At 39.1% G+C, this 14,790-nt stretch overlaps 1 protein-coding gene across 2 annotated transcripts in view; it reads right to left on the minus strand.

The window, feature by feature from the left end:
* Window positions 1-663: 663 nt before the first annotated feature.
* The window catches only part of Lmbrd1 (LMBR1 domain containing 1), a 76,981-nt gene continuing 62,854 nt past the window's right edge, over window positions 664-14,790 (minus strand). Inside the window, exons 15-16 of one of the 2 annotated variants that reach the window (XM_034521766.1) lie at window positions 1,963-2,054; window positions 664-1,634 (exon numbers count right to left, since the gene is read on the minus strand). In XM_034521766.1, the coding sequence (XP_034377657.1) occupies window positions 1,521-1,634; window positions 1,963-2,054 (206 nt within the window). In that variant the 3' untranslated portion in view covers window positions 664-1,520. The remainder of the gene's footprint in view (window positions 1,635-1,962; window positions 2,055-14,790) is intronic. The other variant, XM_076915136.1, reaches the window with a different exon arrangement.

The raw sequence follows: 14,790 nt of genomic DNA on the forward strand, positions 1-14,790 counted from the left end.
ATGAGGGATCCACTCGACTGTCTAACTTGACCTAGATTACCTTTCTTAATGGCCTCTAAAGAGTCATATTTTAAGGAACTGGATCGAGGACTTCAACATGTGCCTTCTAGAAGGATGCATTCTAACATGGTAAAAACCCCACAACTTGATGATGAGCTTCATATATAAGGCTGTCCTGAACTTTGGTTGGTGCAATCAGGGAGCCTAATACTGAGAAACCAGCTAGTCTGGTCTTTGCTACAAACAAACAAACAAACAAACAAACAAACAAACAACAAAGAGAGGCTTAGTGAGTCAGTAATGGAATTCAATTCAATCTGTTGCAATTGATGCAGTAATGGAGCTTACAGACAAGCCAGAGGACAGGGTCAGGAAGAGTAATACAGGCAGAGGCCAAGGAATTGGCTCACCTCAAAAACAAACTAGGAGCACAAGGGATTGGCATCCTAGTGAATCATGTTAAGAGTGGGAACAGAAGCCAAGTCAACAGGAAGGCTCTAGAAGCTTATCAGGTGAGGCAGAGAATCAATCAGAACAACCTGTTCTGTCTGAACTAGAGCAGAAGATTCAGTTGTGGACAGGCGTTAACTCTTAAGTCTTCTTCAGAAGCATATGGATATTTTACTTCAAGCACACCAGTAAATACTTTTGAACGAGTCCTAGTTGACATTAGCAAATGAAGACTTTATTTTCACAGCCCAGAACGCAGTCAGAAAACTTTGTCAAGTAACACAACTTTCATTTTCTTTCACAGGTTTCCAAATACTTTTTAAATGAAAAGCAGCTGAGTATGACAGTCATGTGTCTTACGAGTAGTAAACTCAACCTTAAGCATTCATTATTCTTGGTATTTCCACTTATGATAATCCAAGTTTCAAAGTCTTCTATAAAACATACCTACGTATTCTTGTGGAGGTAGCAACACTCCATGGATTAATATCTGAACAATGAAACCTGGAACACATCTTAGAATACCATAGTCTTAAGCAGCTTAACAAGTTTTCATGAACTCTACTTGAGTTAGATTCATAATTTTATGGAAGAAATTGAAAGCAAGCTGCCCATGAGAGTTACACTTATCCACAAGCAATACTGTGACATTGTTTAGCCAATCAGAGGAAAATACTTAAAAGTTTCACATTATTCCAGAGACCCTAAGGCACAAGACAAAGTGACTTCTTATGTTTTTAAAAAGCAACAAAGAAAATGTATATTCTGTAAGATTTTAATAAATTTAACACTATTATACAATAAAGAAAATTTCCACAAACATTCCCTCACAAACCTGGAAACTTTGTATTTACACAGTATTATAGCAATTTTAAATGTTAATCTATGATACAATAATGTTACTTCAGGAAACATAAAAAATATAGTTCTTTTTAATGGCCATGCTCTCATTTTTTTTTTTTTTTTTTTTTGATGAAAGCTAGACAGTTCATTTTAATGTTACTTTAAACCTTTGAAAACGCATAACAGATATTCAGCCAGCTTCATTAGGCCCTTAGGACAGAGGCTGTTCACGCAGAGTAGGTGGATGGCTCATCATCACTTAAGTCCGAATCTTCATCCACTCCTTCTATGACTGACTTCTTCCCTTTACAGCAGGATACAATTAATCCGATCAAGAACACCTATAAATTCACATAAGCAGTGTTACTGAAATCTAAGCATTAAGCAACGCAGTGTCAACTGAGCAGCTGGAGTGGTGCAATCGCTGAGACTTGTCTCACTTGGGGCAGCTAGCAACCTCCCATAACGTCAGCTCCTGAACCCCTAGTCCCTTTCTGGGCTCCATGTGTACCTGCACACGTGTGGCATTCACTTACATACATATTAAGGAAACCTTTCAAAACCTTTCAATTGCAGTAATAAGATTCAGGCAGAATACTGAGATACACACAAGCTTACACACTTAATTGTATAAAGGAAGGCCAAGTCATGCTTGGCTATCAGACTTACCACAAGAAATGCCCAGTTACCAAAATAGTAGGCAGCGCTAAAGAACCAGAACTTGTGGAGGAATACGTATGTTCGGGTAACAGTACACTGATCTAGAAAAGCCAATAAACAATTATGTTAAAGTTGTTTCTTTCATGAACCAATGACTCATTTTGAATCTAAAGGGCTGTTAACCAAACTATCAGCTAAAAGCATACAGACCATGAATGTCAGAGACAGGTCTGGGTCTTCTCCCATGACTGCCTTCAATCACAGCCAGCATTAAACTATTAACTATTATGTCATATTAGATAACAAAAAGAGTGTCAATATTATAATTTTGATACTAAAAATAAAAGTTTTATTTATTGGCCAGTTCAACTTATTTGAAATAGAAAAATAAGTACAATATAGAGTCCCAGACAGATAAACAAGACAGAAAACAAGACTTTCCCATCAAGAAAAACAGAAAGAGTGATCAGATACAGTTAGTAGGCATGGCACTTTGTAAGGAAACTGATTCTCAGGACAGCTCACTCTTGAGAGGACTTTATGAGTTTGCCAGTCCCTCAGAGCACTCTACTGAAAAATATTATTACTTCCTCTAAAGAAATACCATTATCATTGTTTACAGAAAGAAATGGCTCCTGTTAGAAATGTAAACAGCATTATAGCTTCAATCAAAAACAATTTATTTATATTTCTCCTTCAAATAAGATGTAACTTAAAGAGAAAGAAGACGGTTACTTGATCACTGAGGATTTTACACTCACATCATCCAAATAAATTATATTTATTATTCCCGCCAATTTATAAAACACAGATGTGTAAGTCTTAAGTAAAGTCTGAGGAAATATTTCAAGCTTTTCAGGAAGGCCTTTGCAGCTCGGCAGGACATGACTATAGGAAACACCAGGTTTGAGGCTGCCAGCAGGCTTTAACAACCTTCTGCACGTCAGGGGGCCTTTAGTCCCCACAACAAAACCAACTTACAATGCAACTTCTTTTCCATCTATTAAGAAAGACAGTATGACTTCTGCATTCTTACATCTGAAATGGGCAAGGGCCAAACATCCTAAATGCAATTAGGAGATATATCCTGCTGCTGATTAAGAAAATATACCTTTAGTTTTTATTTTATGAACTGTCTTCTCTTTATTAATGGTAAGTGCCACTATTTTCTTGAAACAAAATAAAGTAAGGAGTTTTTGTTGTCTAGTTTATTATTATATAAGGAATCTAAAATACTTTTCTAAATTTTATGGCTGACACGCAGTTTTCTGAAAAATAAAAGTAGAAATTAGGTTATAATTTACGAGGATGCCAGACTCATCTAGAGATATATTAAGCAAATATTTAAATAACCTAAATCTCCTTTTCTCTGGCCATTTCTTCTGCATTTCCATATGTACTTGTGAACTGCCAATACCAATGAGTCAGTAGAGATGCAACCTCCTGTACCTCTCCTCCCAACCAGCAGTGTTACCAGTGACATCCCAGGTTCTCCTGATATCCTTCCTACTTTTGTGGGATTTGTGTTTATTTGTTTAGTTTTCAGGCAGGGTCTTCCTATGTAGTCCAGGTTGATCTCAAGATCTTCCCACCTCAGACTCCCGGATGCTCAGATTAAAGCCCTGAACCATACCTGGCTCTAAACAGGTCTTTGCCCTCCTACCTGTGGCTCTTAAGACCATGGTTTTTTAGGTGCTGGGAGTAAGTGCACCAGAGGAGACTTATGGACTGGAAGTTACTTCATACTTTCCTCTGCTCCAAGAGTTTACTCTCACTTCAATTATAGAATTATTCCATAGAAATTCACAGTAATATGATCAACCAGTTCGCTACTTACATCAAATAAGCCTGACTATTCTAAAGTACCCACAGGGCACTCACATGCTGACATATTCAAGATGAAGAAATAACATAAAATTTAGGATGGGGCTGGCCTTACTAAAATTCAGATTACTGAACAGAAAATTTTCTCATTTTCTTAAATTAAGATCTGACAAGAGTCTAAGGATGCTAAAACAATATCCTTGAGTGCATCTTCAAAATGAAGGATAAATAGCATATTCCGTATTGTGAATGAGAGGATAGGCACCATAGCCTGAGAGTTACACAACCAACTATTACTTAGCCCCTTTGCTACGTAAACTGTGTATTATATAAAATGGTTATCATCCATTCTTCCCAGGATTACTACACAGACTAAATGAAGTATATCAAAAAACCTGGGCTAAGTGACAGCTACTATTTTTTCTTTTCTTTTTTTTGACTAAGAATAATGAAATTCATGATAAAAACAAGTTACAAGAGCTGCAAAATGAAGCAAACAACTACTATAACATTCTTTGTGGATGTCCCACAGTAGTGAGGAAGGATTCCTCTGGCAGGAGTATCATCACCAGCTTGCACATCTTCATTATTTTTTTCTACACAGAGTTGAAACAAAACAGGCTAAGTAAAATTCAGATGTGACCATTTCAGCAACAAGAGACACTGCTAAGAAGTAAACTCCCTTTTAAAATAGGCAAGTTCAATGCTTATGCTAAAAGAGAGCTACTGGCTGCAACTTAGGAACATTTATTTAAAATTGTGAATTGGAGTCTCACAGGAGATTTCTGGATGTGCATGTGAGATTTGTTTCCAGAGAAGGACGTGCTAATCGGATGTGGGCATCATCAACCCCTAGGCTGGTACCAGACTGAATAAGGAGACAGGAGCCAGCAAGATGGGCCTGCTTCCTGACTCGACACAATGGGGCTAGCCACCATACTGCATCACTTTGATGGAAGGCATCTCTCTCTCTCTTTTTTAAAATTAAGATTTATTTATTTATTTATTTATTTTATGTATATGAGCACACTCACTGTAGCTGTCTTCAGACACACGAGAAGAGGACATCAGATCCCATTACAGATGGCTGTGAGCCACCATGTGGTTGCTGGGAATTGAACTCAGGACCTCTGGAAGAGCAGTCAGTGCTCTTAACTGCAGAGCCATCTCTCCAGCCCAAGGCATCTCTTCGTAAACCTAAGCCCAAATAAACCCTTCTCCCCTTCGTCACAGTAACAAAACCCACAACTAATATAGAATTATTTAAAAACAAGAACAGTATCTTCTCTGGCTAAGTATTACAGGAGCCATATGCACAAGTATAAAACTATCTGGGAAATGTCACTTAGAAGTCTCACCGTGAACAGGCAGAGTAAAAAGAAAAGCAGAAGTTCTATTCATTTCCACACTAGAAGACACATTGGGAGTTAAGACTTGACTGAATTAGAATCTCAGGGCCAGAAGAGGGATTAGAGGACAGCAGCTGAGCTGGCAGAAGCAAGCACAAGTGAAATCCAATCATTCTTCCCCAGAGGCCTAATAATCCACTCAGTGACATTTGAAACTGGCTTAGACCGGATTACCTGGACCACCACCAAAACTGTATCTTAAACACTTTTCCCAACCGCATTGTTTACGTGTTTCCCATGTTTTAAAAGTGTGCCTTTGATGCAAGCTTCCTAAAATTAAGGTGAAAATATTGTTAGTGTTTGGCTTCATTAAAAATGAAGCTACCCTAAAAAAATCTATGCACAAACATACAAAAGCATTTGTTATCTTTATATGCCTGCTATATTGAGTTTATTTACATAGAGTGGCATATGCTCAGAGAATCATGCTTTTAAACAAGCTCTGTGCTGATATTTCATGCCAATAGATGATTCCCCACTGAACAAAGGGAGAGAGACCCTTGTTCATCATCTGCCCATGTCCAGCTGCTCACCTGAATCACCGACATCTATTACATAAAGCATATCTCTAGCTCTTTAAGTTATCTGAGAAAATGACAACAAAACAATTTAACTTTCTTTGACCGTCAAAGTCATGTAAGGATGGAGAGATGGCTCAGTGGGCAAAGTGCATGCTGTGGAGGTGTGAGGACCTGAGTCTGGAGTGGGCACAGGAGCGTGCATCGGGACTTCAGCACTCTTTGGGTGAGATGGGAGGTACTGATGACACTCCTGTAACTCTCATAGCCTGGCTAGCCTAGTCTGAATCGTGTGGCTGTGAATGAGAGACGCTGCCTCGAAACTCACACAAGGTGGAAAGTGAAGGCCAACACCAGAAGTTGTCTACATACACACACACACACAGTGAGAGAGACAGAGATGGAGATGGAGAGACACTGAATTGGTGGATGACCAGTGTGGGGGGGTATGTTTTAAAATTAGAAGCACTCAGGTGTCTGTGACTGTGGTCATGGTTAATGGCATACAACTACTAAAGACGGAATGATTAGAATGAGAACTTAAAACTTGTTTGTCTTTCAGAGTATACAAAAGGTAAGAGCTGAGCAAGGACACTGTGAGCACTTGAGTGAAATGGAAGGACTTTTGAACAAGTCTCACATTTGCTGCCCTTCCTCCATTGCTTCTCACACGGAATCAGAGAGAAACAGATGTAACAAAACCACTGGGTCAGAGCAAGCTTTACTTTACCTGATAATTTTACTGCACATTTGCTGCTTTTCATGCCACTAGCTAAGGCATTTTTTAAATGTATGTTGACTTCCACTAAAATAGCGCTGATTAATAACTGTAATAACAACACTTTTTATTTTAAGTGCACTTTTAATAAGCGGCGTCGATGTACTGCACAGCTAAGAGCATTTCCAGGGTTTCTGGGTAAAAGCAGGTGTAATCACAATTGAGCCATCCTGTTAAACTGTGACCAAAAACTAACTTATAAATATTTAGACTCTGCGTTTGTAACTATTTATCAAGAGATTTTATCGAAAATGTAATTACTTATTAAATGGCTTAAACAAAGAAAATACCACAGGAAAGTGAAGGATAGCCTGAGGAGAGGAGAAAGGATGGCTGAGGTAGGAAATGAGCACACGTGTGAAACGCAGGGTCTTTACCACACACATGAAGGACATACATCTGAAATGATTTGAGAATCAAGAGAAACCAGAAACGTGAGGAGGAAGAAGGAAGGAAAACAAGCAACAGAAAGCAAAGCTGAACTAATCAAGTTAAAGCTGGACAAAGGCTGTATAGCCAAATCGACATTTCATTAGATCTCATGGAAAGTCTCATGGAAAGTCTAGGTAAAGGGGAAAGACACACGATGGACATAAAAGATGATAGAAGCCTAAAGAAAATAGTTTTATGACATTTTAAGAATATATGAACCACAGTAGGATAACAAAGAGACTTTGTTAAATGTTTTATGCTGATGAGTAAGTTTTACAATGGCCATTTTAAAAAATTTTTTTATTTATTTTTACTTGTGTGGGTGTTTTGCCTGCATGTATGTCTGTGCGAGGGTGTCAGATCTTGGGAGTTATAGACGGTTGTGAGCTGCCATTTGATTCCTGGGAAATGAACCTGCATCCTCTGGAAGAGCAGTCAGTGCTCTGAACAGCTAAGCCATCCCTCTAGCCCCTCCAGCTGATTAGATTTAAGAAGGTTTAAGGTAAGCATGTGGTCACACCTGAAGTCCCAGGACCAGGGTGTGGAGGCAGAAGGGTCTGTTACACAGAGTGGTGGATAATCTACGCTACTTTGAATTATCTTAAAACAAAGGATGGAGCTGGAGAGGTTCTTTAAAACATTTACTGTAGAGTGAAAAATTATAAAGGCCATCTTATGAAATATGTGTAAATTTTTCGCCTTAGACCTTGGGCAGAAAAGCACTTGCCAGCAGGTTTGGGTCCATCTAATTAGTTACAGAGGAGGGGGAGTTACAGTACAAAGGCCTGTTAAGAACATCCCAGAAACTGACTGGCCAAGGGAAGAACTACACCCTGCCCCATGGTACGGCCTACTAGTGTTCAAAAAATTAAAACAACCAATCCTGTGCACCCGCGCGAAAGTTCGCTTTTTCCCCACCCCGCCCATATATAAGCGCTATGCCCCTGAGCCACGAGGTCAGTCCCTCTATCCCCTATGTGAGATATGGGGATATGGGCTGGCCCAGAGCTCTGATTTAATAAACCATCTCATGTGCTTTACAGCAAGACGGTCTCTCGTGTGTCCTTTGGGTGCGTGCTATCCTGTGACTTAAGTGGACCCCCTTTCTGGGGAGTCCCGGACCTTTCATTACAAGATATGCCTTGCTTTTTTAAAAAAGGATTCTTTAAGAAAGAATGTTTCCAGTTTCATTTATATTACTAATTGACCATATAAAACTTGGCATATCACATTCACGTAAACCCAGGGTCTCATTAGACTGCTCATAGGTAGTAAACAGGCTAACATCTTTCTTTTGCTTTCTTCTTCATCTATAAGGCAATATCATAACATATAAAAAACATAAATATCACAGTGGTTACTCTTGACAACCTCCGTGTTCTAAAGGCTGAAGCAGGATGACTGTGAGTTTGAGGCTAGCCTTGGGTGGGCCATACCAGGTATTCTGAGGCCAACCTGGATTATGGACCAAGACCCTATCTCAAAACAAAACAAACGTTTAAAGCTACCCTCCCCACCCCTGCCACCAAATCAGTAACAAAACCAAATTTAACTATGTGTGCATCACCTCTGTTTAATTTCTCATCTGTCATCTGCTAGAGCCATCAGCAAATCCTACTGCCTCCACATTTAAATTACACCCAGGTTCTGACCACTTTTTGACAATTAGGACCATAATTCTTTCCTTGGATTACTGCAAACCACCTGTCAACCTGCCTGTGGCCCTGGCTCATCCCAGTCGGTACAAGGACCAGTAGACCACTGCACACAAGGCACATCAGAGTCCCCACCTGTTTCTGTGTTTAGGGAACCAGCTATAGACATCACTATGCCAGGGTCGCTCTCATGATACAGAGGCCAAGCTGAATAATGAGAACAGAGTGTGGTCCACAAAACTTTAAAGATCCCGATAAAAAGTTTGCCAGGTTCTGCTCTATCTGAAACAGATAGATCCCTTAGGAATTTAAGTCATATTATACCATTCTTCTGCTCACAATCTCCCACCAAATATTTTTTTCTGAATAGAAAATCTGAAGACCTTAAAGTTATCTGTTTGCTGTTACTAGCCTTAGCATACTCTACCCCAGCTATGTTGGCTTATTCCTCATCTCAAGGTGTTTCCAAACGTCATCATATTGGCAACAATTCCTTCCCATCACACCTAACATCCTGCTCCATCCCTCCTCCGCAGAGGGCCAGCATTGCTCTTTATGGTTCTCACATCCTATATACATACAGACTTGTGCCTGCCTTTTACTTAAAGGATGCTGGGTAAAATTCTGTTCACTATGATACCCCAACATTGACAACACTGGCCCGTGACATCAACATGGATCTATAAAATGAAGATGCCAAGGAAATAGCCAGAACTATGTGATCATATGAGATACTCAAAAGTAAAACGTTTAGGCTGCGGGTCTGCTCTGCATTAATGAAGAAGATATGAAGAAGATATGTTTACCTCTCAAACACACATCCTATTTAATGTTGCATCTTTCAAGTAAAATAGCATCATTCTGTTGGAGTTGACTGGCTTTTATCTTACACACTAAATCTTTTAATATTTTATTTAATATTTAATAACTTAAAATTCTAATCCCTACCTCTAAGTGTGTAAATTATTGGGACAAAAGGACCAAATGTTCTTTCAAAAAATAGCAATAGCCCACACCCTTGATTCCAAGAGTCTATGTAATTTCTAATATCCTACAGAGGGTCATCTTGTAATAAAAGTTCAAGGAGCTAAAAGAGTATCTTCATTTAATATGGGCAAGAGGGTTAAGAGGGTCAGGCTCAAACCTGACCTTCGCATCAGGGCAGTAGGCGTCTCCCACCACCTTCAGTCCACACTGTACTGATGGATAACCCTGGGCACAGAGCGTGCACGGGCAGTACTGAATCCTGCCACTACAAAGCATCACCATGGTACTTCTGCCAAGCTTTAGGTTTTAGGTTCTAGAGAAATCCATGTCAATCCCTGTAAAATAGACACTGCTTAAAATAATCATTTATGTAAACATCAAATGCCAAGTACTGGCTAGTGTAGTAAAAGAAGCAAATGGATAAACACATTTAACGTCTAAGAAGTTGGTCTTTGGCTTTTTTTTTTTTTTAATTTTTAAATCACACAAATCCATAAGACAATGAATCTGCTTAAGCAGTATTGCTTGGGTGCTGACGTAGTCAAAATAAATTCCCTGAAAGGGTGGATATTCAAGAATACCTAAGTATTTAATGTTTTGGAGAAAGATGGTAAAAAGAATTTTATAACAAAATCTTTAGGCAATATCTCTCTCAGCTGTCCACTTTGCAATAAATGCAAAAGAGGGATCTTGCCTCAAAAGACAAAAAGTGTTTCCTGTGTGCCAGAGGCTTCACCTATTTATCCTAAAAATGCTTACTGTTGTTTCTTTTCCCTTTAACTATAAGTATTAGGATGTGTTTATCTTAAGAGGCACAAAGAAAATATTTAACTTGACAGATGGAAAACTAGAATTTTATACTTTGTTTCTGTGTAAAGTATTGACTGACAAGTAAGATATATACATAAACATATCTATAGTCTTCCCCCTGCCATTATAGGAGCGTGCTCTCTATGTGAAGGCTGTGAAGGCGTGTGCAACCAGCATGCAGCGTTCCCTGTGCTGCGACTTTAAGACTCTCACTGATGGATACTGATGCTGTTTCCTTGTTCTTGTGTATCTAATGTTGGGGGAACTTGGAAACTGCTTATTGGAAATGAAAGAACCAAGATCACTCTGCTCAACCCATGACCAGGAACAGCACAGAGCAGGTAAGGAAGAAGATACTAGGCTTGGTGATGAAGTTCTCTGGGGCTGACAGGATGAAATGACCGTAAGTGAGCAAGCAGCTAATTAGAAAATAAGAATAGCAACTTGAGACTCTACATTCTTGATTTTGTCCTTTAAATTATGTAGTGCATCTAGCTTCTACAAGTTTAACTGTCAATTTCCAAGCACCACTAAAAGCCTGCACTAGTCTGGTGAAACTCAATTTACCAGACTGACTGCAGTGAAAGGGAACAGATGAAAAATGGAAAGAGACAAAGCTTCCGAGGCTGGCGTGGGCTGAGTCACTTCACTCAAGGTCTTTCAAGGTGGAAAACTAGCACAATGGCTCTAAGCCTGTGACCAAATAGTACTAGACGTGGGGTACAAATAAACGGAAAGTCTTGAACCAAGTTCTGCTGTGCAATTAATCTTGATAAATAAGCTATTTCAATTATTCCAGACAGTAATAAATATCTCCTACAGCAAGCAGATAAACATGATTTCTTGTCCCAAGAATTATTTAACACGGTATATCGAGGTAGTCTTTCTTGTACTTTAAATTGTTGCAACATCACATGAACTACTGTGATCAGAAAACAAGTCCTACATGGGGCTGGAGAGATGGCTCAGTTGCTCTTGCAGAAGATCAGGGTTCAGTTTCCAGCATATATACACTGGCTCAAAATGGCTGCAACATCAGATCTAGGCAATCCAGTACCCTCTTCTGATCTCTGCTAGCACCAGGCATATTAGTGGTAAGTAAACATAAATGCAGGTAAACACCCATATACAAAAGAAAAAAAAAAAAAGAGCAAAAATAAAAAACCAAGCATTCAAACCAACCAACCAACAAGCTAAAACACCTGTTATGAGCTACAGCTTCCAAAACAAAAATTCCAATTAGAAAATACAAAAGTTTTATTTAAAAAAGATAAGAAATTTATAAAGTATTAAAATTGTCTACTAAAGTTGGATTGCTATTACCAAAAATGAAACACCATGTCTGCACTTAAATTTGTGAGTTATTAAAAATTATTTTAAAAGTCTTCAGTGTTTTAAGGTACTACGCAGACAAGAGGTTTAATCTCTGAAGTATTAAATATGTTCTATGTAGATTTACACTTCTGCATAATCCTCAAAAGGTGCAATTCCTGCAATCTGAGTCTAAGAAGGACCCATTCTACATCACTGAATATGCCTATAAATAAGTCAAAGTCCATTTCACAGTAAACAGAGGGAGCTAAAGGAAGAAGATAAATACAGCAAGGATGTTTAAAATGGCCATGGAGAAAACTATTAATTTAGAGGCTTACATAAAAATACATGGAGAGAGAGAGCAAGAGAGAGAGAGACAGAGAGAGAGAGAGAGAGAGAGAGAGAGAGAGAGAGAGAGAGAGAGAGACAGACAGACAGACAGACAGACAGGGATATAGTTTAAATGGAGTAGCCACATGTGGCATAATCTTACCAAGGGCCACAGACTAAAAAAAACCTCCCTGAATTTGAAGGTAAGGCCCTGCTGCTGAAAACATCACACACTTTGGACACAGGGCTTGCAGAATTGAACTGGAGCTGACCTGGCAGCCTCTTATAGGAGGACTAGTTTTTAACGTATCACAAAGGGAAAAAGCAAGCAACAGTCCTACCTATAAACAACAGCAGCTGTAAACAATGACTGGAATGACAATATATCCTTAAGGTGCACTAGTAGTACATGTATCTTAGAGATAACCAACAGCTGTCTAATTGGACATAAGGCCTGCTCGATAGGAAGAAGTTAATCTTGGTACCATCAGCTTAGTAACTACCTGTGGCTGGAGAGGTCACACCAAAGGAAAAGCATTTCCTGTCACTTTTCCTAAGCCAGTATAATTTCCAATTGTATTCTAAATACTTATCCTTACACTGACAGGTAACTGTAGCTCTCGCCCCTAAACCAGTTAAACTTCAGAATAAGTAACCATGGGGTAGCTAGTTCCAACGGAAGCATCTATAATCCCTTACACCTAAGGAAATGTACAGGAGGAACAGGTGCAAAGATTGAAATGCCAGACACCCAGGATGCTTGCTGCTGGATGGTGTCTTCTGGACATGATAGGGAAGCTGCATGTATGAAATCCCAACAATAAGGCTGTCTAAGAAAGACCTGCATCATGACAACTTGGACTGACATGCCAGCATGGCTGAGGGAATTTTACCCCTAGATGAACAGCTTTGGGTAATCAGTAGCTGCTGAGAGAGGGAGATGCAGTCTTCTCCAGGGATAAGCCCTGATAGGTTATCCAATCCCAAGTAGTCAACCTAAAGACATGTACACACAAGCTACACTAAATCAACTCAGTAGATTAATACATGTGTGTGTATGCGTGCATATATACATGTATATATAAATACATACATATGTAACAGTAATTAAAGAAGAAATAATAAGTTTAAGAGACAGTATGGGGGATACAAAAGTGTTGGAAGGAAAAATGAAGGAGTAAAGACAATGTAGAGTACTCGGTATGAAATTCTCAAAAAATTAAATAACAGATGTATACCAGAAATGACAGATAACTATGGGACTAATTATTTCACTGGCAGTTAAGAATTAAAAGTAAATAAGATCGATTCAGCTTCTTTTCACAAGGAGTTTATCGTTTTAACTGAAATGGTTCAGGCACCTTCAGATAAGTCTAGCACTGGACAACATTTATGTTCATAATAAATCCTGTTATTTTGTAGGGCAAAACACATTTTGTTAAACCACTGGGCATACCACTTAAACTTACAGAATTTAAGAATGATATATATATATATGTATATATATATATATACACACACACACACATATATATATAAAAGCATTAAGACTTATAAAATATGAAATTAGATTAAAAAACACCATGTGTTTAAACCCAAAATGATTCCCAGAGATGTTACGTTTTGCAGTCTCCAATCTCAGTCTACACTTGCTGTGTTAAGGAGTACACACTGGCTCTTTCTGTTTTCCTCAACTGTGTACCATAAGGTGTGACTGCCTAATATTTTGACATTTTTGTTGTTGTTCTTTATTTATGTTTGTTTTTCCAAGACAGGGTTTGACTAGGAAGCTCTGGCTGTCCTGGTTCTCACTCTGTAGACCAGCCTGGTCTCAAACTCACAGAGACCGCCTACCTCTGCCTCCAGAGTGCTGGGGTTAAAGCTGTGTGCTTGCTACACAGGCTACATTCCAGCACATCTAAGAAGGCAGGGTATTCTTCTCTACGTAACTACAGTACAGGAACAAATCCTAGAAGTTTAACATTGTAGGACGAGCTTCACCCTGCGTATTTCCCGCCTGTGCCCTGTCTCAGTGAGGTCCTTCAGGATGCTCATCTCCACTCCAGGGCCCACTGCAGGACCATGGACCACATGGAGCATGGCTCCTTTACAGTTCTCACTTCTGTGACACTTTCCCTCCTTGCCTTTTAAGAAAGACGCAGGCACTCTGAAGTGCCGAGGCTAACTACTGTGTCATGCTCTGCGGTCTGGCTTTGGGTCATACTGATCCACTGATCCATGTTACCCACTGTTGTCGGCCTGTTGTTTCATGAGGCACACACAGCGATGCTGATTTTGAGCTCTTGATGCAGACTTTGATTCCTCTGAGTTTCAGCTATAATTTCCTTCTTCCTTACAACTTACTCAATATTGCCTTCATCCGAACCACTTTCAATCACTTCAGTTATATTTATCTCAAACGAGAGCCATTTATAAATCTGCTGGAAATTTATTGGTTTTAGCTTGTTGTTATCTGCTGGTATTTTGAGCTTGTTTTATTCTTTCCCTCCTGTTAGACACTCTACTGTGTTGATAATTCCAACATTAAGTTTGGACAAGTCTATCTATACTCACTTTCCTGGTAACATCTTATTAAATGTCTCCTTTTCAGTGATTCTACACTGTCAAATGGACAGTTAAGACTAACTAGCACACACATGGAATTGTTAAGTAGCAAGCTCCTAAGTGTCTCTTAGTATGAGTCTGTGTTAAGAATTAGATTTACATACAATTATTAAGGCTACCTCAAAGCTGCCTTAAGACAGGGAATTTCCTTCATT

Source organism: Arvicanthis niloticus, chromosome 17 (genome assembly GCF_011762505.2).
Source record: "Arvicanthis niloticus isolate mArvNil1 chromosome 17, mArvNil1.pat.X, whole genome shotgun sequence".
NCBI classification, from domain to species: Eukaryota; Metazoa; Chordata; class Mammalia; order Rodentia; family Muridae; genus Arvicanthis; species Arvicanthis niloticus.